The sequence below is a fragment of the Capricornis sumatraensis genome, chromosome 21, assembly GCF_032405125.1.
Source record: "Capricornis sumatraensis isolate serow.1 chromosome 21, serow.2, whole genome shotgun sequence".
Lineage (NCBI taxonomy): Eukaryota > Metazoa > Chordata > Mammalia > Artiodactyla > Bovidae > Capricornis > Capricornis sumatraensis.
In genome coordinates, this window is record NC_091089.1 from 26,553,019 (window position 1) to 26,579,281 (window position 26,263).

At 38.0% G+C, this 26,263-nt stretch overlaps 1 protein-coding gene across 1 annotated transcript in view; it reads left to right on the forward strand.

Moving 5' to 3' along the window:
- The first annotated feature begins 638 nt into the window (after positions 1-638).
- The window catches only part of CCDC178 (coiled-coil domain containing 178), a 368,604-nt gene continuing 342,979 nt past the window's right edge, over positions 639-26,263 (forward strand). Inside the window, exons 1-5 of the mRNA XM_068993651.1 lie at positions 639-651; positions 5,561-5,650; positions 9,896-10,035; positions 20,453-20,475; positions 23,720-23,805. Of these exons, the coding sequence (XP_068849752.1) occupies positions 639-651; positions 5,561-5,650; positions 9,896-10,035; positions 20,453-20,475; positions 23,720-23,805 (352 nt within the window). The remainder of the gene's footprint in view (positions 652-5,560; positions 5,651-9,895; positions 10,036-20,452; positions 20,476-23,719; positions 23,806-26,263) is intronic.

The following is a 26,263-nucleotide window of genomic DNA, read 5'->3' on the forward strand; positions in this document are numbered from 1 at the left end:
CCCAGAGTTCACTCTGACTCACGTTCATCGAGTCAGTGATGCTATCCAGCCATCTCATCCTCTGTCGTCCCCTTCTCTTCCTGCTCCCAGTCCCTTCCTGCCGACGTCCAGCCTCAGCAGAGTCCAGGGATATCCTCAGGATGGATGACGTCAGCAAATGAAGAAAGATAAAGAGATAAGGAAATCATGACACAGGGTGACCAAGCTCCTTTGGTGAGCAAGGCCCACTTACTTTATTTTCAGGGAGGGCTTTTGTACCCTGAGTTGTACATACAGCAAGGTGAAAAATGCAGAGTCAACTCAACATTCCATCAGTATTAACTTTTATCGATACCAGGTTCCTTCCTGCAAGAGTCTTATTTTTTGTACATTATCTTATGGCCCAGAGGCCTGTTGATATTTTATGACCCCTTTTTGATAAAGGTTGGTCAGCCAGAACAATAATTTTCCCTTAAAGTGTTTCTTCTTAAATTCCTAGCCTGTGCCACCCTTAAAGTACAGAGTTACATTTTTATGGAGCAAAGATTCAGTGGGTTACAGCAAAGAAAGAACTTACTAACTCAAAGTCTAATGCTGCTAATGCTAAAGCTGCTGCTTATTTCTTCTACATCCTGACTATATGCACTCCCAGGAACACAATGGATAAGGGATGTGAGAACTTAGCAGCAATCATAGGCTCAACAATGTTGCAAGAGTCTGGATAAACCTGCCAAGTAAGCTAGAATGCTAACAGGGGGTTTGAATTGAAACACTCTTATCTTGTCCAGGAGACCTATTAACTAAAGCCCTAAGTTAACTCTTTCCAGAGAAAGGGGGTCAGGGACAGCCCCCTCTTAATGTCAGAAGAGTTAGAGAAAGACATAAAATAGTAAGACAGACAGATTCTGGTTTTGGGGTAGATGCTCAAGCAGGTCCAAGGGGTCCTTGGAGTCCCAAGGCCTTGCTTATCAGGACTCTTCCGAATGACCTTGTCTTGGGTGGGATGGCCCAGGGAGTCCCTCGAGTCCTGCATGACCTTGTCATGGGTGGGATCTCACATGCTGGCTCTTGGCACCTCCCAGCATCAGAGTCTTTTCCAATGAGTCAACTCTTTGCATGAAGTGGCCAAAGTACTGGAGTTTCAGGTTCAGCATCATTCCCTCCAAAGAAATCCCAGGGCTGATCTCCTTCAGAATGGACTGGTTGGATCTCCTTGCAGTCCAAGGGACTCTCAAGAGTCTTCTCCAGCACCACACTTCAAAAGCATCAATTCTTCGGTGCTCAGCTTTCTTCACAGTCCAAATCTAGTATCCATACATGACCACAGGAAAAACCATAGCTTAGACTAGACGGACCTTTGTTGGCAAAGTAATGTCTCTGCTTTTGAATATGATATCTAGGTTGGTCATAACTTTTCTTCCAAAGAGTAAGCATCTTTTAATTTCAAGGATGCAATCACGATCTGCAGTGATTTTGGAGCCCCCAGAAATAAAGTCTAAAAATGTTTCCAGTGTTTCCCTGTCTATTTCCCATGAAGTGATGGGACCAGATGCCATGATCTTCGTTTTCTGAATGTTGAGCTTTAAGCCAGCTTTTTCACTCTCCACTTTCACTTCCATCAAGAGGCTTTTCGTTCCTCTTCACTTTCTGCCATAAGGGTGGTGTCATCTGCAAATCTGAGGTTATTGATATTTCTCCTGGCAATCTTGATTCTAGCTTGTGCTTCTTCCAGCCCAGCCTTTCTCATGATGTACTCTGCACAGAAGTTAAATAAGCAGTGTGACAATACACAGCCTTGTTGATGTACTCCTTTTGCTATTTGGAACCAGTCTGTTTTTCCATGTCCAGTTCTAACTGTTGCTTCCTGATCTGCATATATCTTTCACCAATATCTTACAGTTTTTTGTGTATGGATGTTTCAGTTCCTTGGTTAAGTTTATTCCTATGCATTTTATTCTTTTTATGCTATTGTAAATGGGTTTGCTTTGTCTGATGTATGTATGTATAAGGTAATACACATTGATGTATCAGTTGCCTCTGATATCTTTAGGTTTCCATTTACAAGGAATGTCTTTTTTCATCCTTTCATTTTGAGCTTATATATGCCCTTAAATCTGGAATGAGTCTCTTGTAGTAGCATATATATAGATCAGTTCAGTACAGTCGCTCAGGTGTGTCTGACTCTTTGCGATCCCATGAATCACAGCACACCAGGCCTCCCTGTCCATCACCATCTCCCGGAGTTCACTCAGACTCATGCCTATCGAATCCATGATGCCATCCAGCCATCTCATCCTCGGTCGTCACCTTCTCCTCCTGCCCCCAATCCCTCCCAGCATCAGAGTCTTCTCCAATGAGTCAGCTCTTCGCATGAGGTGGCCAAAGTACTGGAGCTTCAGCTTTAGCAACATTCCTTCCAAAGAAATCCCAGGGTTGATCTTCAGAATGGACTGGTTGGAACTCCTTGCAGTCTAAGGGACTCTCAAGAGTCTTCTCCAACACCACAGTTCAAAAGCATCAAGTCTTCGGCCCTCAGCCTTCTTCACAGTCCAACTCTCACATCCATACATGACCACAGGAAAAACCATAGCCTTGACTGGACGGACCTTAGTCAGCAAAGTAATGTCTCTGCTTTTGAATATACTATCTAGGTTGCTCATAACTTTTCTTCCAAGGATTAAGCGTCTTTTAATTTCATGGCTGCAGTCACCATCTGCAGTGATTTTGGAGCCCCAAAAAATAAAGTCTGACACTGTTTCCCCATCTATTTCCCATGAAGTGGTGGGACCGGATGCCATGATCTTCATTTTCTGAATGTTGAGCTTTAAGCCAGCTTTTTCACTCTCCTCTTTTACTTTCATCAAGAGGCTTTTTAGTTCCTCTTCACTTTCTGCCATAAGGGTGGTGTCATCTGAATATCTGAGGTTATTGATATTCTCCCTGCAATCTTGATTCCAGCTTGTGTTTCTTCCAGTCCAGCATTTCTCATGATGTACTCTGCATAGAAGTTAAATAAGCAGGGTGACAATATACAGCCTTGACGTACTCCTTTTCCTATTTGGAACCAGTCTGTTGTTCCATGTCCAGTTCTAACTGTTGCTTCTTGACCTGCATACAGATTTCTCAAGAGGCAGGTCAGGTGGTCTGGTATTCCCATCTCTTTCAGAATTTTCCAGAGTTTGTTGTGGTCCACACAGTCAAAGACTTTGGCATAGTCAATAAAGCAGAAATAGATGTTTTTCTGGAACTCTCTTGCTTTTTCCATGATCCAGTGGAGTTGGAAATTTGATCTCTGGTTCCTCTGCCTGTTCTAAAACCAGCTTGAACATCAGGGAGTTCACGGTTCACATATTACTGAAGCCTGGCTTGGAGAATTTTGAGCATTACTTTACTAGCATGTGAGATGAGTGCAATTGTGCGGTAGTTTGAGCATTCTTTTGCATTGCCTTTCTTTGGAATTGGAATGAAAACTGACCTTTTCCAGTCCTGTGTCCACTGCTAAGTTTTCCAGATTTGCTGGCATATTGAGTGCAGCACTTTCACAGCATCAACTTTCTTCCAAGGAGTAAGTGTCTTTTAATTTCATGGCTGCAGTCACCATCTGCAGTGATTTTGGAGCCCCCAAAAATAAAGTCTGACACTGTTTCCACTCTTTCCCCATCTATTTCCCATGAAGTGATGTGACCAGATGCCATGATCTTCATTTTCTGAATGTTGATCTTTAAGCCAGCTTTTTCGCTCTCCTCTTTCACTTTCATCAAGAGGCTTTTTAGCTCCTCTTCACTTTCTGCCATAAGGGTGGTGTCATCTGCATATCTGAGGTTATTGATATTTCTCCTGGAAATCTTGATTCCGGCTTGTGTTTCTTCCAGTCCAGCATTTCTCATGATACATCTTTTTTTTTTTTTAATTTGCTTAACCATGCTGTGTTTTTTTATTGGAACGTTTAATTCATTTTCATTTAAAGTGATTATTGTTAGATAAGGATTTCCTAATGTCATCTTGTTGATATTTTATGAGTGTTTTGTAGTTCTTTTGTTTAGTTGTTCTTTTCTTGCTGTCTTCCTTTTTTTTTTTAACAATACTTTATTGGTTTTGCCATACATCAACATGAATCCACCACATGTGTACATAAGTTCCCATTCCTGAACCCCCTCCCATTTCCCTCCCCATACCATCCCTCTGGTTTATCCCAGTGCACCAACCCCAAGCATCCTGTATCCTGCATCGAACCTAGACTGGTGATTTGTTTCTTATATGATATTATACATGTTTCAGTGCCATGGTCCCAAATTGTCCTCCTTTTTGAATTGATGATTTTTCATAGCAGTATACTCTGATTCCCTTCTTTTTTTTCTTTGTGTGTCTACTGTATGTTTTTGCTTTGTGGTTTCTTTAAGGCTTAAATGAATTATTTATAGATGTAACAGTTGAGCTAATAGCAACTTAATATCAATCACATGCAAAAACTCTACCCTTTTAAATACCCAGCTTCCAAATTTTGTGTCTTTGATGTCACAATTTAAATCTGTTGTATTTTGTATCTATTAATAAATTATTGCAGTTATAGCTATTTTAGTATTCCTGTCTTTTAAATTTTATACTAGAGTTAAATATTTAATTCCTCACTATAGTATTGGAGTATTTTGTATTTGAATATACACTTAGCTTTACTGACTTGTTTTATGTTTTTATTTTTGTGTTACTAATTCATGTCCTTTTAACTTGAAAAACTCCTTTCAGCGTTTCTTATAAAGCAGGTCAAATAGTGATGAGCTCCCAGTTTTTTGTCAGGAAACTCATTCTTTTTCTCTTCTGAAAGACGTTTGGCAGCAACAAGCTGAGGTCCTCTGCAGAGCAGCCCTGGGAGGCATGATCATTGCTGCTTCATGCCTGATGTTGATGGCCTTTGCCATTCTTCCTGTGCCAGGCCATGTTTATGCCTCTCAGCTTTGCTGATCTCTGAGTGGGATGAAATAAAGGACTATCCTTTGTGCAGTTCTCCCAAAATTTGATTCATAAGAATTGTTTATCATTTCAGTGCCCCCAATCGAAGCTGGCAGCTCACACTTTCGCAGGGAGAGGGACTATTTCAGACCAGAGTTTTCCAGCATGACCAGTGTCACTTATGGGACAGGATAATGCAGACAAAATGAAGCTCTCTTCCTTCCCAGTTTGTTTGGTTATTCTGTTTCTTATATTTTTGGTCCATGTGGCTGAAGTTTCTTAAGTGAACTCTTGAGACTTCCTGAGGCTGTTTTTGTTTGTGTGTCACTGTCTGATTGTTAATGATTATTGAGATGGAAGCTAGGGTCTCCAACCCCATCGTTTTGGTGATGTTACTCTGAATGAGTTTTTTTGCGTTTAATAGGTGTGTGCTATCTTGAATACCTTCTTGTAAGAGTTAAGCCAATCGAAAAATGAAACATCTGAAGATATTCTACTATGTTTTTATTTAAAATCGATATTATAGTTGCTTTTTCAAGGACAACACGTTTACAACATAGTTTTGTACATTATTTTGCTTGTTTTAAATGTATATATTAACTACTCACTGAAATTTTTATTTTCTTTTAAAAAGACAATGCCACATCACAAGCTTTGGTTCGATTTGTTACCCCTGAGGAAGCTGTTGAGGTTATTCATGAAGATAAGATGACAAACACTGAAGGTGAGGGCAGAATCTAAATTGTATAGTAACCTATGTAAACTGTATTTATATTCACTCATTTGTTTGTGATGCCAGTGTTATATTTTTATTAAGAAATAAACCTAAATATCATTAATAGTTAACAATGACTGATATATAATATATGGATATAATATTTTAATAAATTTTATAGTGTATTGTTAATTAAAATTTGATTCATAAGAATTGTTTATAATTTCAGAAATTTATGAATTTTAAAAATAAACAATTTCTTTATCCTTCATGTTAGAACTGACATGTGCTGGAAACTTTCCAGTTCATTAAGGATATGTTTCTTAGAATGGAAAAAAAGGGCTAATGTTTTGGGGTTGTGAAATCCAGAATTAAAAATTGTTCATTGAGATTCCATGAACCGTTAGCTCAGAAAGTGTTTCTGGTATCCTGTGTGGAAAGAAGTAGAAAGAGATGGTTAAATATATGGATTTTATGTATGCTGTGTGCTTAGTTGCTCAGTTGTGTCCAAGTCTTTGTGACCCAATGGACTGTAGCCCACCAGGTTCCTCTGTCCACGGGGATTCTCCAGGCAAGAATACTGGAGTGGGCTGCCATGCCCTCCTCCAGGGAATCTTCCCAACCCAGGGATCAAACCTGGGTCTCCCACATTGCAGGTGGATTCTTTACCATCTGAGCCACCAGGGAAGCCCCATTCTATAGTGGGGTCACAAAGACTCAGACACAACTGAGTGACTGAACTGAACTGAACTACTCTCCCAATCACCTGCTTGTTTTTTAAACTATTTCTTCTATTATGTCCTGACCTATCTTGTTTCCGATGAGAAATATAGCAGTTCTTCACACCATGTCCTCTATATGTAACATGTCCTTTTGTATCTGGCTGCTTTAAAGATTTCCTCTTTAACTGGTTTTCTCTCTTTAATTGATGTTCTCACACATAGTTCTCTTTCTGTTTTTGTATTGTGTGAGATTTGTTGAGCTTCTTGGGTGTGTGAACTGATGTTTCTCATGAGATTTTGAAATTTTTTTGGCTGTTATTTCTTCAAATATTTTTCTCTCCAAATTTCCCTCTCTTTTCCTTCCAGACCCTCAACTTCACCTATGCTGGACTTTGACTATGTTTGATTTTTTTCCCTAGAATTCCTTGAGAATCTGTTCTTTTTTCTTCATTTTTATTTCTTTTCTTTAGATTGGATAATTTCTATCAATCTGCCCATTCATTCTTTACTCAGGGAAAGGTCTCTTCCTAAGTCCCCCTACCGCCAGTGTATAACAAAACTAAAAGGAGCTTTGTTTTTCATTAAAAAAAAAAAGTTAACAGTACTTTCTGTTCATCACACAGAGGCTTTGCAAGGAGAAGAAATTATTTCTAAACTTATGAGCAGTAGCTTATTCTACATTTTGGAAGAAAACCAGGATATTAAAAGGGGTAATGGAATGTGAGAAAAAAAAAATCTGTGTTTGGATAAGAGTTTTTCCTCAGAGAACTGACTTCAGATAAAGGCATGATACAATAATTTCAGTGATGGATGTAAAGGAATTACATATTAAAAGCAGAAGAGAAGGAAGAATGGTAGTGATAAAATCTTAAATTATAGGGCTTGTGTGAATAAACTGTGTAAGGATCTAATTCATTGAGCGAGGAGACTTGGCAGTTAATGAACATAAACAACCCTTTGCCCACACAATCAGACCATCCATAGTTTTTCTCAAATGGAAGTTTCATGTTGCAGTCTCAACAAACCTCAACTCTGGTTAGCTCCAGAAGGATCTTACTCTTATGCATCGATTCTGAGCAAGGATGTTGGAGTTGGGCTGGTTTTTAGAGAGAATGAGTGTCCTGCCTGAGTTTAATTCTTGAAATACTTACCCAATTTTTTGTGCACGGGCTTTACAAGGTAGAGCTCTATCAACTTAATGTTTGACTAAAATTGTTAATTCCTTGTATCATGGAGTTGTAGGTGAAAATGATCTTATATAACACCCTGCCATGTGGTTCATGCATTCAGTGAAAAAATCTAAGGTTAGAGATTGATTAGTTTTATCTTAAAAATCACAGTTATCAGTCAGTCAAGCTGATAAATGAATGACCAGAGACAGCAAGTTTAGTGACCTAAGTGTATCTATAATGTGTGTAACATGAAAAAGAAGCAGAAAGGAAAGTTGTAACTCATACCCTTAGTATTAGGATAAAGCATTAATAAGAACTCACAGATTCTTGTTCTTTCTTGTGCTGCTTATAGTGCCATGTCTTTTGTAGGCTTTTAGTGCAAACTCTAACTTTACAATATTTCCTTTTCCCCACTTTACCGTATGTAAAATGTTAATCCTAAACCATGGAGTGCTCTGGAAATTAATGAATAACTCATCTGGTAGGCTGAGAATGGCACATGTAGAAAAATGTTAAATGAGTCATTGCCCTCCTTGTTTCCTCCACATTTAATGAAGCAAAACAAATGCTTTGACTATAAGAAAAATTGTCTGCTTGTTAAATGTATATTAAAACCCTATTTTTAGAGGGTTGGACAACTTGTCTGTATTACGATATTTGGATAAGAGATCAATATGTAATTTTTACCAGCTTGGGTTTTTTTTTCCTTTTTTGGTCCTCTGAGTGTTACAGAGATGAAAAAATACATCTGTGTATGAAATAAAGAGGAAAAATAGAATATAACAAAAAAAATTGTCACGCCAAGTATGTGTGTTCACCATGGTCAAAGCAAAGTAAAATACATTAGAATATCAGTGCTGATACCTTGAAGGAACATTCGAACTTCACAAATAAGTGACATGAAACTTTTGAGATGTCCCTGAGATATCCTTTTAGAAACACTTCTCTTCATTTCACCTCATTTTTAAATATAAAAACAACCTTCATGGTATTGTGTATACTCCCAAGCCAGAGAGAAATAGTTTAAGTCCCAGCTCTCCCACCTCTCAGCTCTGTGCTGTGCAACACTTGATGTAACAACTTCTGTAAGCTTTGATTTCCTAATATATGAAATCAAGACAAGAACCTATTTCAATTGATTGTTGTGAAGATTAAATAAAATGTGGCGTCAAAAGGGCTTAGCATAGCCCCATGTTTGGTACATATATTTAGTGCTCAAAAATGTCAAAAAATATATATATTTTTCCTATATGGACTATTATTCTGCATTTAGGATATGAACATATATGGGATAGACACATTGATAAATGAAACCTATGCCATTTTGACAGATAACGTATATTTGGAGGAGGATATTTTGAGATTTCATCTAAAGATATTTAAAAGACCTCAGTTTATATGAAGCTGTCTAAAATATTTACCATCTCTATGTGTTGACACTATGTGTTGGGAAACAAAAAGCACAGACTGGAGGCAACAGCATTGCTTCTGTGTTCCTCAAGGTCAACTGAAATGAGAACATCAGTCTGTTCTCACTGAGGCCCCAAGCCTATTTTATGTCTTGCATTTAAGATCAGTGATTGCAGCTGTAATCCAGCTCAACAGGGTCCTTAGAGGCCACAGGACTGCAAGTAAGCACTTTGGTGGAGCTTCATGGACAACTTTGCTGAGCTTCTGCAACCTTCAGTTGATTCGGGACATACCAGGATTAGAATCACTGAGGCACATCAGACTGAGTGGATTTTATGATGAATACAACTTGAATGCCACAGTGAGAACATCAATCACTCTTCACATGAGACTTCAATTTTCAGAAATGGAAGGTAGAAAATGAGGTTATTATGAGGATGATGGGGACCTGCTTTTATTTATTTATTTTTCAGCAGGAGAAACCATGCTGTATTTAAGGAAGAACTTCAATGCATGAGTGGTTGGATATTATTTACACTGGAACATGTGGTGTCTCTTTGAGAGGAGAATTTAAAATATATGTCAAAGTCACTTCTTAAGTGATTCAAGGTCTCTGCAGAAACAAATGGATTAACTGATTTTCTGCCTTTTTTCTTTCCTTTTTCATGATGCCATGGAACACTTCAACGTTTAAATTTTCTTAAAGTTTTGTTCTCACTTCTTAGGTTTATTTTTATTTGTTACATTTTATGTTATAAATGATCATTATATTTTAGTTTTCAGATTATTGGAAGGTTCATTCTATAATTCTCTGACCTTTATCAATCTGTTGATTGAAGCTGGAGTGTTAGTGCTAGTAAAGCAGAATACTTTTTGTACCTTGTGAACATCAAGGTTTACTATTCTGTATATAACTGCGAACTGATGTCCCCTGTCTGCTTTATCTGTAGAGCTGAATAAAGGCCTTTACTTTGGCTACCCGTGCCGACGTGAAAGCTGTGCTTTAGTAAACATCCCAGCTCCATGTGTCAACAAGATGATTGCACACATTGAAGATGTGGAGTCTAAAATACAGGAGCATCTGAAACGGGTAAGTCACATCTAACATGCTGAAATTTTTGTATAGGGTCTATTGGTTTCCCTGGTGGCTCAGTGGTAAAGAATCCACCTACCAAGCAATTAACGCCTATTCAATCCCTGGGTCAGGAAGATCCCCTGGAGAAGGAAATGGCTACCCACTGTAGTATTTGCCTGGGAAATCCCCTGGGCAGAGGAGCCTGGCAGGCTACGGTCCATGAGGTCATGAATGAGTCAGACGTGACTGAGTGACTAAAGAACCACAACATAGGGCCTATCAGGGTCTGTTACTTAAAGAACCCCGGGAGTTATTTATTTATTTATTTTTAATGATTCTTGGACTTCTTTATAGAATCTTTGCTCAGTTGCACAATTTACTGATCTGGACATGTTTTTGATAGTGTCACTTCAGAAGGGTGAAATGACCTTATTAAATATATTTTTTTTTCTCCTGCATGTTTGTTCTTTATCCAGCGGCAAGCATGCTAAGTAGTAATTTCCAAAAGCCAACTTGACTAGTAAATTAAATAGTATTTACATCCTTTTCAGGGACACTAAACTGATAAGATGAATAAATTGGTGTATAAAAGGACAGAATGCCCTTTCTAATGAGTTATTTAGTTCTAAAGAAATACTTAACAGGTCTGTTATAAGAGAATACAATGATTCTTTGTCTTTTTAATGTTAAAATGTACCTTTATTATTCTGAAGAGGGTTTAATCTTGAAGTTACTATAACTATCTGTTATTTTCAAAGGATAATTTAGGAATTATTAAAAACCTTCTCATACCTTTTATTCATATTACATTTCTAAGTAATTAATTGGAAAAGACCCTGATGCTGGGAGGGATTGGGGGCAGGAGGAGAAGGGGATGACAGAGAATGAGATGGCTGGATGGCATCACTGACTCAGTGGACATGAGTTTGGCTAAACTCTGGGAGTTGGTATGGACAGGGAGGCCTGGTGTGCTGCGATTCATGGGGTCGCAGAGAGTCGGACACAACTGAGCGACTGAACTGAAGTAATTAATACACAACTACACTGCCCAGATAGGAACAAAAGTTTGCCAGAAATATGTGCTATTTCTTTTCCTTGATCACTGTTACTGTTTCTGGCTCTGAGGGAGTTCCAGTGGACCCCCGTCTTGCTTGATCTAAGGTGCTGTTTCCTTTCAGAGGAGTTAGAGTGCAGAATTTAAGATCACAGCCCTAAGAGCCACAACTTCTGTGAATTTAGATGAGAATGGTGATAATGATACTGTGTTAGATAACATATGACAGGCACTCAATATATATTGACTATGTATTGTTATTTCTATAACATTATTTATATCATTCTATGTTAGTATTTATATCTGTTGCTGCTTTGTTCCCCCAAATTAGAACACTCCTTTAGAAAATGCTTTGCAGGTCATCTGTCTGATGGTGGCCTGGGCCTTGAAGAGTATAAGTAGATAGAAGAGAATTAACATTAATTAATATGATATGCTGGGACTTCCCAGGTGGCTCAGTGGTAAAAGAATCCACTTGCCAATGCAGGAGACGTAAGAGACTTGAGTTCAATCCCTGGGTCGGGAAGGTCACCTGGAGGAGAGATTGGTAACCCACTCCAGTATTCTTACCTGGAAAATCCGTGGACAGAAGAGTCTGATGGGCCACAGTCCATGGGGTTGCAGAGAGTTGGAAACAGCTGAGCACAGACAGAATACGATATGCTCTACACTTCACAAGTGTTTTAATTAACAATTATGTATGTTGCTAACATGATGAAAATAGATTGATAGGTGTATATGAATAGTCAAAGGCCCCAACCTTTGACCTCACACTGATAACTCCTGATGATCAACAGTGGCATTAGATTAGAAGTACTATGCAACATAAATGTAATGTGCTTGAATCATCCCCAAACCATCCCCCAAGCCTGGTTCGTGGAAAAATTGTCTTCCGTGGAACCTGTCCCTGGTGCCAAAAAGGCTGGGGCCACTGCTATAATATAACTGAGAACTATTGTTGAGTGGTTACTGTTCTGTCTAACTGATAGATGGAGAAATAATGATTTTAAATAGTTTAGAGTCTTATTTATGGTCATGAAACAGAGTTGGGATTCGATCACACTCCCCCTGTTGCCAAAGCCCATGTTCATTAACCATTCCTGCTCGGGATTCTGAGCAGTTAGCTAACTGTTAAAAACAATGGTTAATGGGCTAGCTAAAACAGTGACCTTGTGCATGTGTGTTCAGTTGCTTCAGTTGTGTCTGACTCTGTGACCCTATGACCTGTAGCCCCCCAGGCTCCCCTGTCCATGGGATTCTCCAGGCAAGAATACTGGAGTGGGCTGTCACGCCCTCTTCCAGGGGATCTTCCTGACCCAGGGACCAAACCTAGGTCTCCTTCAGGCAGATTCTTTACTGCTGAGCCACCAGGGAAGCCCAAAAAATGAACTCAGGTAAAGTAATTCACAAAATAAGCTAAGTATTTTACAGCTTATCTTAAGGAAAATTGAAAAAAGCAGCCTTTTTCTGTAGATATATTATGTAAATAAGCCAGGTGCCATAAGTTTCTCTATCCATTCATAGATGTTTAAATGTAATTCTGAATCTTGAAAAGAAAATTCCTCAAAGTAGAGTTACTGTGAACATTCTACCTACATTTACTTTTTATAAGAGTGAGAAAACATTGGAAAATGATGGAAATAATCACCTGGATATCTTCCCATACAAATAAGAGGTTTTGATTTGCTTTTCTTCTACCTTATACGCCCACACTGCCTAGACTAGAGATGATTTTATTTAATTTGAAATTATCTCTACTCAGTTGAAAGTTTCTTTTTCATTTAATCAATACAAGTCATTAAGATGTTACCATGACTTAAAAGAATGGCTCAGAGAGAAACTATTTAGAAATCATTCTTTAAATATAAAAAAATTCATTGTATACAAGTAATAACTTTATCATTAATGGCAATAATAATATAGCTAATATTTATTGTTTACTGTACATCACAGGCTGTATTAAACACTTAATATACATAATTTTTGAATCCTTATGGAAACCTTGTGCGGTAGAAACTGCCAATATCCCCAATTATGGATGAGGAAAATGATTCCAAAAATTGATTTCTCCTTTCTCCCAGAGCCAGTATCCAGACCAGGTGTGTCTCAGACCTAGGAACATCCTATTCACTACTATACTAAATAATCTCTCTGCTTAAGAGTATATCAACTGTGAGGACCCAATAACGTGAATGTTAAAAGGCTTATAATTGGAAAACCTTGCTTTACTTATACCATTTTGTAACTGTTTTTAATTCTGAAATCCTTGTATTTGATCATCTCATCCCCTTGATCAAATACTTTGAGTTCTTTCATTCTGTTAATTCTGTTTCATTTGAAACTTCAAACCTCAGATCACTGTTTCCCATTCTATCATACCAATATTTTTACTTGCTTGCCTAATCAGTTCATCTCTTAAAACACTCACCAATTGATATATTTAGTCCTTTACTTCTGTATTCTGCCTTCCTTTTAGTCTGACAAAACGCCAAGTCTGATGAGCTCTTGTTAACGGTCCGTCATCTTCACTTCTACATCCAGGCTTCTGAATAGTGGTGGAGAACATTACGTTAATAACCCATATTTGAGATATTATGCATTCATGGTCTCCAGCCTCAGTGGTACCTTTAGTAGTGCTCTGAAATCAAACTCTGTCAACCTGAACTTTCTCTAGTATTCTTTGGTGGCTTCTCCTGTCCTCTCTTTTGTGTAGGTTTCCAAATCCTCCTCCTCACTACTCTTTTATCTCTTACTCCTCAAAGAGAATAGGAGACAAAGTAGCAAGTGCCTCAAGCCCCTTTTTCTCACCCATGAACGTTCTTGAACTCCACAAACATAATCTCTTTGTCCTTCTGTGGAGCATTTCCCCCTTCACCGCAATGGCTCCCCCTTCACCTGCATTCCGTCTTCTGTCTTTGTAAGGATCCTGTTCCATCAGGCATTTTTCTCACCATCCTACCTTCCAAACCCCCCTTCTTTCTTAACTCACTCCTATCAACATTTAAAATATTGATTTTTCTTGTTTTCAGAAAAATTTTTTTTATTCCATACATACTCTTAAATATATCCGTCCCCTTTTCAGTTTCTCTTCTCATTACACTTAACATCTGAAAAGAGTTGCCTAAATTTAGTATCTCTGATTCCTCACCTCCCAAATACTCATTCATTCATTGCAGTCTGTATTTGGCCCCCTATTCTAAGGAAAATATCTTCAGAAAAGTAACTTGTTTTTTCTATTATCTGTTGCTTCATGCATGCGTGTACACACACATACATACCAAAACTTTGTGGCTAGGACAAGACATTTATGGTTTTAGCAGTTATACTTAAATCTTTGAGACATTTTACATCTAGGACACATGTATGTACTTGAAGCCAAAGATAAGATAATGGTGGACTAAAAATGGCTACCCTCCTCCTTTCCATCTCCTTACCTTAACAGACAGTCTATTCTCTCAACCTTTAAACATACATTTGGACTTGTGACTTATTTCAAACAACAAATATGTCAGAAGGAGTGTCATACAGCTTCTAAGAAAAGTCTCAAGAGGCCTTGAAGCTTCTGCCTTCGCTCTTCTGCTGCCATAAGTTCACCAGGTAAAGAAGCATAATCTAGCCTCCTTGAAGATGAATGACCAAGTAGAGGGACAGGCCCAACCTACAGCAGTCACAAACCATCACTTGTGAGTGAGGTTGTCTTGAACTACCTATCCTAGTCAAGGTGCCAGGTGACTGCATTAGTTTGAGGTCATATTAGTGACCAAAAAATCACACAGCTGAACCCATCATTCATTGGTGACTCACAAAATTATGAGCAAATAAAATGGGGATTATTTTTAGCCACTGAGTTTAAGAATGGTTATTATGCAGCAGTAACTCTGCATTGGTGAATATGACCCTGAAGTATACAGGCATATCTGCATTATATGCCACAAATTAAAGTGAGTAACATGGAAAATTTGATTCTGTGTAGTGTTGAAAATGAAACTTGCTGCTTTTAATTACATGCTTCATAATATACTTTTATATTTGGTAGGTAGTTCCGTCCTTTTTATTTTTTCATTTTTAAATTTCTTTGACTATTCTGTTTTAAAATTTATTTGGCTGCATTGGGTCTTAGTTGCAGCACGTGGGATCTTTGTGGCCTCATGCGGGATCATTTGTTGAGGTGCATGGACTCTCTAGTTGTGGCAACTGGGCTCCAGTAGTTGTGGCACACAGGCTCTCTAATCATGGCATGCAGGCTTAGGTTTGTGGCATGCAGGCTTTGGCGCTTGGCATCCTGTGGGATCTTAGTACCCAATCAGGAGTTGAACCTGTGTCCCCTGTATTTTAAGGCAGATTTTTAACCACTGGACAGCCAGGAAAGTCCCTAAACTCTCACATACATGGATAATGAAATTACTTATTTTAGTCTGTTTTGTATTTAAATAATGACACTCATGTGTGCACGTGCTAAGTTGCTTCAGTTGTGTCCAACTCTTTGCAACCCTGTGGACCATAGCCTGCCAGGCTCCTCTGTCCATCGGATTCTCCAGGAAAGAATACTGGGGTGGGTTGCCATTTCCTCCTGCAGGAGATCTTCCTGACCCAGGGATCGAACCTGCATCCCTGTGACTCCTGCGTTGACAGGCAGTTTTTTATCTCTAGCGCAACTGGGAAGTCCAAAGAAATTCATACCAAATTTAGTTTTTCTCTTTTATAATATTGTAGAGAAAAGATATATATGCCTTCAATTTATTATTATATTCACTTATATTCATTCCAGTATTTCTGTTATATCTGAATAAATTGTTATTTTTCATGTTATAAACTTTTTTCCAATATTTGGATACTCTTATTTATAAATGATAAACCAACCAGTAAACTGATTACTGGTTGCTGGCATAAGTTTTTGTTGTTTTTTGTTGCTGTTATTATTTGTTTGCTTTTTAGTAACTGTCAGAGTCTGCTTACATCAAAGGCTTTTGTCCAGTATATAAAAATTTCTACTCAGGCTCTTTGTGAATAGGAAGTAATATGCTTAAGCAAGAAAGTTGTGGGACTTTCCATTTGCCTTAATAAGCTTACTTTTGAGTTTATAGCCCCTTATAATCTTTTCAGTCATTCGTACATCTGCTTTTGTTTTTCCGCACGGACTTGTTTGCATCTATGTGAGATTCTGCTGGTTGTGGAAGCTCTATTTTGCTTCTCTCTAGAGCAATAACTTACATTCTTAGATATTCTCTCCAACTTGGGCATATCTCCAATGTGGTCAGAGAATTTTTCTCATGGCAATGTTGAGAGGGTAACTTTTTGGCTGTGTATTCTGGATTCTTTGGATGGAAAGCAGCAGACTGGAGTGATCTGTCTCATCAGAGGCAGCCCCTCCATTATTTACTTTGGTCCAGTTCAGTTCAGTTCAGTTGTCAGTTGTGTTTGACTCTTTGCAAGCCCATGGCCTATAGCATGCCAGGCTTCCCTGTCCATCACCAACTCCCAGAGTTTACCCAAACTCATGTTTATTGAGTCGGTGATACAGTCCAACCATCTCATCCTCTGTCATCCCCTTCTCTTCCTGCCCTCACTCTTTCCCACCATCAAGATCTTTTCTAATGAGTCAGTTCTTCTCATCACGTGGCCGTAGTATTAGAGTTTCAGCTTCAGCATCAGTCCTTCCAATGAATATTCAGGACTGATTTCATACAGCACTGACTGGTTTGATCTCCTTGAAGTCCAAGGGATTCTCATGAGTCTTCAACACCACAGTTCAAAAGCACCAATTCTGTGGCACTCAGCTTTGTTTATAGTCTAACTCTCACATCCATACATGACTACTGGAAAAACCATAGTTTTGACTAGATGGACCTTTCTTGGCAAAGTAATGTCTCTGCTTTTTAATATGCTGTCTAGGTTGCTCATTACTTTTCTTCCAAGGAGCAAATGTCTTTTGCTTTCATGGCTGCAGTTACCACCTGCAGTGATTTTTGGAGTCAAAAAAAAAAAATAGTCTGCCACTGTTTCTACTGTTTCCCCATCTATTTCCCATGAAGTGATGAGACAAGATGCCATGATCTTAGTTTTCTGAGTGTTGAGCTTTAAGCCAACTTTTTCACTCTCCTTTTTCACTTTCATCAAGAGGATCTTAAGTGCTTCTTTGCTTTCTGCTGTAAGGGTGGTGTCATCTGCATATCTGAGATTATTGATATTTCTCCTGGCAATCTTGATTCCAGCTTGTGCTTCTTCCAGTCCAGCATTTCTCATGTTGTACACTGCATAGAAGTTAAATAAGCAGGGTGACAATATACAGCCTTGACGTACTCCTTTTCCTATTTGGAACCAGTCTGTTGTTCCATGTCCAGTTCTAACTGTTGATTCCTGACCTGCATACAGATTTCTCAAGAGGCAGGTCAGGTGGTCTGGTATTCCCATCTCTTTCAGAATTTTCCAGAGTTTGTTGTGGTCCACACAGTCAAAGGCTTTGGCATAGTCAATAAAGCAGAAGTAGATAATTTTCTGGAATTCTCTTTTTTTTTCTATGATACAACTGATGTTGGCAATTTGATTTCTGCTTCCTCTGCCTTTTCTAAATCCAGTCATGTCTGACTCTTTGCTACCCCATGGACTGTAGCCTACCAGGCTCCTCTGTCCATGGAATTCTGCAGGAAAGAATACTGGAGTGGATTGCTATTTCCTTCTCCAAGGAATCTTCCCAACCCAGGGATCAAACCTAGGTTTCCCGCATTGCAGACAGACACTTTACTGTGTGAGCCACCAGGGAAGCATTTACTTTGGTTATCAGCAGCTTATTCTCACATACTGGGAATTTTTCATGAGTTCCACACAGAAACTTTTCACCTTCCATGAAATGGTCTCCACTTGTTGTTTCTTTTTTTAAAAAAAGTATTTATTTCTTTTTAATTGGAGGATAATTGCCATATAATATTGTACTGATTCCTGCCATCCATTAACATGAATCAACCATAGGTATACATAGGTCCCTTCTCTCTTGAACCTCCCTTGCATCTCCCACGCCATCCCACCCCTCTCTGTTGTCACAGAGCACTGGGTTTGAGCCCCTTGCTGCACAGAGCAAAGTCCCACTGACTATCTGTTTTATATATGGCAATGTATATGTTTCAGTGTTACTCTTCCAATTCATCACTTCCTCTCCTTCCCCACTGTGTAGTCTGTTCTTTATGGCGGCATCTCCATTCAGTTCAGTTCAGTTCAGCTCAGTCGCTCAGTCGTGTCCGACTCTTTGCAACCCCATGAATCGCAGCACGCCAGGCCTCCCTGTCCATCACCAACTCCTGGAGTTCATTCAGACTCACGTCCATCGAGTCCGTGATGCCATCCAGCCATCTCATCCTCTGTTGTGCCCTTCTCCTCCTGCCCCCAATCCCTCCCAGCATCAGAGTCTTTTCCAGTGAGTCAACTGTTTGCATGAGGTAGCCAAAGTACTGGAGCTTCAGCTTTAGCATCATACCTTCCCAAGAAATCCCAGGGCTGATCTCCTTCAGAATGGACTGGTTGGATCTCCTTGCAGTCTAAGGGACTCTCAAGAGTCTTCTCCAACACCACAGTTCAAAAGCATCAATTCTTCGGCGCTCAGCCTTCTTCACAGTCCAACTCTCACATTCATACATGACTAATGGAAAAGCCATAGCCTTGACTAGACAGACCTTAGTCGACAAAGTAATGTCTCTGCTTTTGAATATGCTATCTAGGTTGCTCATAACTTTACTTCCAAGGAGTAAGCGTCTTTTAATTTCATGGCTGCAGTCACCATCTGCAGTGATTTTGGAGCCCAAAAAAATAAAGTCTGACACTGTTTCTACTGTTTCCCCATCTATTTCCCATGAAATGATGGGACCAGATGCCATGATCTTCATTTTCTGAATGTTGAGCTTTAAGTCAACTTTTTCACTCTCCTCTTTTACTGTCATCAAGAGGCTTTTTAGCTCCTCTTCACTTTCTGCCATAAGGGTGGTGTCATCTGCATATCTGAGGTTATTGACATTTCTCCCTGCAATCTTGATTCCAGCTTGTGTTTCTTCCAGTCCAGTGTTTCTCATGATGTACTCTGCATAGAAGTTAAATAAGCAGGGTGACAATATACAGCCTTGACGTACTCCTTGTCCTATTTGGAACCAGTCTGTTGTTCCATATCCAGTTCTAACTGTTGCTTCCTGACCTGCATACAGGTTTCTCAAGAGGCAGGTCAGGTAGTCTGGTATTCCCATCTGTTTCAGAATTCTCCACAGTTTATTGTGATCCACACAGTCAAAGGCTTTGGCATAGTCAATAAAGCAGAGATAGACGTTTTTCTGGAACTCTCTTGCTCTTTCCATGATCCAGTGGATGTTGGCAATTTGATCTCTGGCTCCTCTGCCTTTTCTAAAACCAGCTGAACATCTGCCCTGCAAATAGGTTCATTGGTACCATCTTTCTAGATTGCACATATATGCATTAATATGTGATATTTATTGTTCTCTTTCTGACTTAGTTCACTCTGTATATTAGGCTCTAGGTTCATCTACCTTATTAGAACTAACTGAAATGTGTCCCTTTTTATGGCTGAATAATATTCTGTTGTGTAATTGTACCGCAACTTCTTTATCCATTCATCTGTTGATGGATATCTAGGTTGCTTCCATGTCCTTGCTTCCACTTGTCTCTTCTGAGTTATACTTTTCTTTGCTCCGTTTTTACCATCAGTCTCATCTGATTACTCTGTTTCGGGAATTCTCAAATATATTGTCCAGTGATCTTACTATAGTGCCTATATATTTTTCTCCAAAATTTTGGTGTGATATGGGAATTGAGAAGTGATCATATATGTCTGATTTAAAATGTTGAATTGGATATTATCCATGAAATCCATAACTTTCTGGCTATATATTCTGTGTTTTTGTTAATTTGTGCCTTTTATAGCCCAAGGTAGCGTTAGAATACATCTGTACAACATAACTCCTACCAAGGATTTTATAGTCCAGAAGTGGGATAATTCTATAAAAAACTAAATATTGGTAAGTAAACTTAACATGTAATTATGTGTTTTCCACTTTATGGTAGTATATTGAAGTTTAATGGTTAGTATGTACTTCTGATTGTGTGGAAAGTCTGTTAGGAGTAAATGGCATTTGAACTGACTGTTAGTGCAAAGGTAAAGTTTAGAAACAGGTGAAGGCTGAGAACAATTAGGTGAGAGTGATAATGAAAGAATAAGGCTAGCTAAGATAAAGGTATACTTGTGGAAACAACAGAGTATAATTTGACAGAAACAAACAGGAGGATGTAGAGCGTTTACAATTTTGTTAGTGAGTTAAGGTGTTAGTTAAATCTATTATTGATTTGAGACCTTAAAGATTTGATTTTCATCTTTTATTTTGACAGTTTGAAACTTCTTTGGAGGAATGGTAAGAACATTTCACTCTTCTTTTACATTTTTATGTTCAAATTTTGATGATTAATCTGCTGTAAATAAGTTTATTTCAAAAGAAAAAAGATATTGAGAGCAGAATTTTATGTTATATATTAATATTTATTTTTAAAAATGTAAGAATCAGGATGTCACTGGAACTAACAGAATAGGAATCTCCAGGGCTCTGTCCTACCATAAAAGCATCTATAAATTTTGGCAAAAATTGGTCAGAATCAGCTTCTGCAGAAATCTGAAATCTAGTCCAAAACTTGCAACAATAAGGGGAAAAATTAATGCAGAAAGAGTGGCTGACTTGCCTGAAGGAAGGGCTGTGGCATTTGAAATGTCCCACTTGCCATCCTCCCACCCTCAGATCAGTGGTGGTCATGAAGCAAATAGCCTGAACTTGTGCAGATTGCTAGTGCCAGAGGGAACAATACAGATCTTATTCTCAAAGAATTATAATTCACTGTTTTGATAAGTCTGATGACTCCCTAAAGGAACTAACACAACGATTGACTTTGTTTTTCCTGATTTAGAGAAATTACAGAGCTGGAACCACCTCCAGGCAGTGTTTGCTGAAAGTATTTAAGGTCATATACTTGTCACCAGTGTCTAAGATTGTGGATAATTTGGGACAGACACTGAAAAGACCAGAATGCCTGGGAATGAAGAGTTTGGGGAAAGAGATACTATAAATGGGGGAATAGGATTTTTCAAAGTTCTCATATATATTGGATAATTTTAAAATGCACAAATATGAACAGTGTTGTACACATGCTCAGGAAAGACAAAGAAGACTTAATCTTTTATCTCTGGCTAGCCTTAGGATCTACACAGGCAAGAATTGAAGGTAGAGGCAGAGTTATAAACATTCTGAATAAGGATGAAAAAAGTACTCCAAGCAAGTGTATAGTTTTCCCTTTTTCTTTTTCTTTTTTTTTTTTTCTGACCTCAAGTATTTAAGGTAACTTGGACAAAACTCAATTTCACCAATAAGCTAAGAAACACTTTGGTGACCCCAAGTGAAAAAGAATCTGATATTAATATTACAGTAAGTGTTTGGAAGAATCACTAAACAAGCAAAAGCAACCTACAACAAACATCAAAAGTAAGCACAATAGAGGGATGGTAATCTTATTTTCATATCACATTAGAGTACTCAAAATTTCCAGGTTTTTACAAAAATTATGAGGCAGGAGAAGAATAAAAGAAAATTTACTTCCATTATTAAGGGGAAAAACAAATGAAGAAAATACTCTGAGGAAGCATGACATTATGCTTATTGGACAAAGACTTTAAATCAACTGTCTCAAATATCCTCAAAGAGATAAAACTGTGGACAAAAATACAACAAAAGCAGGAGATTAATGTCTCAACAAATATAGAATATCAATGAAAAAAAAAAGAAATTATAAGGAAGATCCAAATAGACATTTTAGAGCTAAAAGGTACAATAACTGAAATGAAAAACTAGAGATGTTCATCAGCTGAGGAGGAAACCTAGAAAATTCATATATATATATATAAATTAGACAGCATGCTATAAAAAATGGAGAGACAATTTGTAATCTCTGGAGGTAATTAAAAGTACTTTGAGATGAATGAAAATCAAAACACTGTGTATCATAACTGAAGAAATGAAGTAAAAGCAGTGCCCAGAGGAAAATTCAAAGCCATAAATGATTATACTGAAAGAAATACACCTAATCCAGTAACCTAACTGTATAATCCAAGATCAAGAACAAAACAAGGATAGCCATCTTGCCACTTTTATTGAACACTGGAACCCTCATAGAGTGCTACTGGGAATGAAGAATTGGACCAACCGCTGTGAAAATGTTTGCTGTTTCCTCAAAAAGCTAAACCTAGAATTAACATATGACCCAGCAATTCCACTCTGATATATGTACCCAAAAGATGTCAAAACCAGTGTTCACACAAAAACTTTTGTATAAATGTTTGTTATCATCAGTATTCACAATAGCCAAAAGGTAGAAATAACCTCAAATCCTTCAATGGACTCATAGATTAATGAACAATGGTATATCTGTACAATGGAATATTATTCAATTATAAAAAGTAATGAAGTTCTGATACATGCTACAACATGTGTAAAATGAAATATTCTGCTTTGGTGTTATTTTCTTGTGACTTTTATCAGAGGAAGTGTACTTCTTTTTATATACACTGGAAAGGGCTACACTGGTGACTCAGTGGTAAAGAATGCACCTGCCAGCGCAGGAGACATGGGTTCAATCCCTGATCCGGGAAGATCCCACATGCCCTGGAGCAACCAAAGCCTCTGTGCCGCAGCTACTGATCTTGTGCTCTAGAGCTGGGAAATGCAACTACTGAGCCCACGTGCAGCAATGAAGATGCAGCACAGTCAAAAATAGAGTAGATATAAAACAAATACAATTTAAACTAGTCGAGTATTCACGAATTGGACCAGATAAATACTGACAATGAGAAATGCTTCATTATTCAATATATGGAACTTTCACTAGCGAAGTTCTTCAGAAAAGAACATTTGGATATTTTTCTAAAATATTATTAACTTCAAATATTAAATCATATTTTTGCTCCTTACATTTTGTATTGTCTTCCCGGAAACTGCTAAACTGTAATTGGAAAAATAACTTTCAAATTATTTTCAGTAAGTTCTCTTTCTTTTTCCTGATAGCAGCTTTCTCAGAAGAAACTAATATCATTAAAAAAATATATTGCTTTACTATCTCTCAAAAAATTTAAAGTTTTTTTTTTTTTAATTGGTTTTGCCATACATTGACATGAATCCACCACAGGTGTACATGCGATCCCAAACATGAACCCCCCTCCCACCTCCCTCCCCACAACATCCGTCTGGGTCATCCCTGTGCACCAGCCCCAAGCATGCTGTATCCTGCATCGGACATAGACTGGTGATTCGATTCTTACATGATAGTATACATGTTTCAATGCCATTCTCCCAAATCATCCCACCCTCTCCCTCTCCCTCTGAGTCCAAAAGTCTGCTATAACAAATTTTAAATTACTGTTAATTTACCATGAAATATAAATGTCATTACCAATTAGAATTTTGCTATTTTAATTTCTTAAATAGTACCATTAACATGTATAGTAAGCGTCACTATAGACATTTTAAATTCAGTGTAAAAACATCACCTAAAATTTGTTTGACTAACGGTAAGTATAGTCCTTCTTTATTAACTGGTTGCTTCTTTTCCATTATAAAGGAACAGAACTTCTTTCACAGAAGACCTGAAAAAAGATCTGAGTGTTGCTACACTAGTGCAAGAGCCCAAACCAGAAGAACTGAGAGGTAAAATTGTGCCTCACACTACATAAGCAGAATTACATTTAAAAGCTCATTAGCTTTTCATTTATGTATTTCTGATATTCACAAGAATCATGTATGAGTTTTATAATTCTTATGAGTGTCCAGCAGAAGTAAGAGCCTTCTATACTGTTTGATTAAATACTTACTCAACAAACATTTATTAATTACTGTAATATATATATACTGCTCTAGGTCCTTCCCTCTCTACCTCTCAGGAAGCTAATGGTAATCCGGTACTGTCCATTAGGACTTTCTGTGATAATAGAAATATGTTTTGTCTCATTGTCCAGTAGGGTAACTGCTAGCCACATGTAGCTACGAGCACTTAAAATATGGTGACACTGAGGAATTTAAATGTTAAGTTTAACTTTAACTTGCATTTAAATGTAAATTAATCACATGTGGTTCATGGCTACCGTATTGGACATTACAGCTCATATATATATGTATATATATGTGATTCAATTCAGTTCAGTTACTCAGCTATGTCCGGCTCTTGGTGACCCCATGAACCACAGCACACCAGGCCTCCCTGTCCATCACGAACTCCTGGAGTCCACCCAAACCCATGTCCATTGAGTCGGTGATGCCATCCAACCATCTCATCCTCTGTCGTCCCCTTCTCCTCCTACCCTCAATCCTTCCCAGCATCAGGGTCTTTTCAAATGAGTCAGCTCTTCCCATCAGGTGGCTAAAGTATTGGAGTTTCAGCTTCAACAATGAACACCCAGGGCTGATCTCCTTTAGGAGGGACTGGTTGGATCTCCTTGCAGTCCAAGGGACTCTCAAGAGTCTTCTCCCACCACAGCTCAAAAGCATCAATTCTTCAGCGCTCAGCTTTCTTTATAGTCCAACTCTCATATTCATACATGACCACTGGAAAAACCATAGCCTTGAAGACTAACCTTCTAGTCACAATTTCCAAATATAAATGTATAAAAAATTTTATACTGGTATAAAAATTTGTATTAAAATTATTTCAACATATTTGAATTTATCTTTGGCATTATTTTAAACACTTCCTCCTACTTTTGCAACAAAACTTTGTTAAATGCCTTCCTTTAGTGAAGGATAACTAATAAACTCAGGACTCTGTAAAAGCATGAATATTTTGTATTTGTCTTCTATAATGAAAGTGAAAATCTGATTCAATTATTTCTTAATTTTTCAGGGACAAATTCTAGGAGAAAATATCAATGTATTAATGGTCACAATAACAAACTAAGTCCAATTACGTTTATTATAAACATGTATATTTGACTCTAAAACACAAGACAGTATCAGGATGAGGAAGATTTATTGTAATTAAGTTGTTTCTACCAATAAAAATGGTGCTTTCCAGGTGGCTCAATAGGTAATGAATCCACCTTCAAGGCAGGGATATGCAGGAGATGTGGGTTTGATCCCTGGGTCAGGAAGATCCGCTGGAGGGGTGCATGGCAACCCTCTCCAGTGTTCTTGCCTGGAGAAACCTATGGACAGAGGAGCGTGAGTCTTTCCATAGGGCTGCAAAAAGTCGGACATGGCTGAAACCCCTGAGCACACCCACACCCTAATAAAAATGCAGGTGGATGCTCACTTATTCAATATGAAACAGTAAAACTAATTGAGATAGTATTCTGGAAAAAAATCCAGAGAGGTGTTAAACAGAATTGGCGACACCTTAAGTTATACACATAGCATTTGTTTTAGACTGCTATTGTAGAAACAGTATAAAAGACATCTTGCACAAATGTAATGGACACCTTTGGTAAAAACATAAAATCAGGAGTGCTTTAATTTTAAGTGGCATAACTCCATCATATCTTTCCAACTGAAGCCCTGTTATAGAAATTGAATGAATGTTAAGCTGATTGGAGAACAGTGTTTAATGTGTATGTTGTAATAAAAAGCAGACCATTTATAGAAGATAAAGTGTCTAAGATATTGTGGAATTTGAAAAATAAAGACAATAGACCAAATAAATAGAGCCCAAATAAAAGACCAGGCTGGAAAAAGTTAATTTTGTGCATTACAATAGAAAAACCTGTTTCTCAGGAATTCTTTTTAGGCATACTGAATTTCTTTAACAAACCCACTAGGTTAAAAATAAAAACTGTGTGAGTGGTGAGTTTGTACTAATAACCATTATGTAATACTACTTTCCAGCAAAAAAAATAATGTCTTTACTGTCCAAAAGAAAGAGAAAGCAAAATAAAAGAAAATTTATTGTTAGTTGCTTTTCTTCTTGATCCAGTTTCACTGTTTTTCCTCCAGCCTTAGCTCTTTAGATGCTTTGCCTTGTTTGACACTCTGTGTTTGTTTATATCATTTTGTCATGTCACATTTTGGCAAAAGCCACTGTTTACAAGTATAAATCTTACCAGAATATGAGTCATATCCATCTTTCTTACTGACCAACCTCCAGGGAGAGAGCATATTGTCTAGAATGTAACAGGCT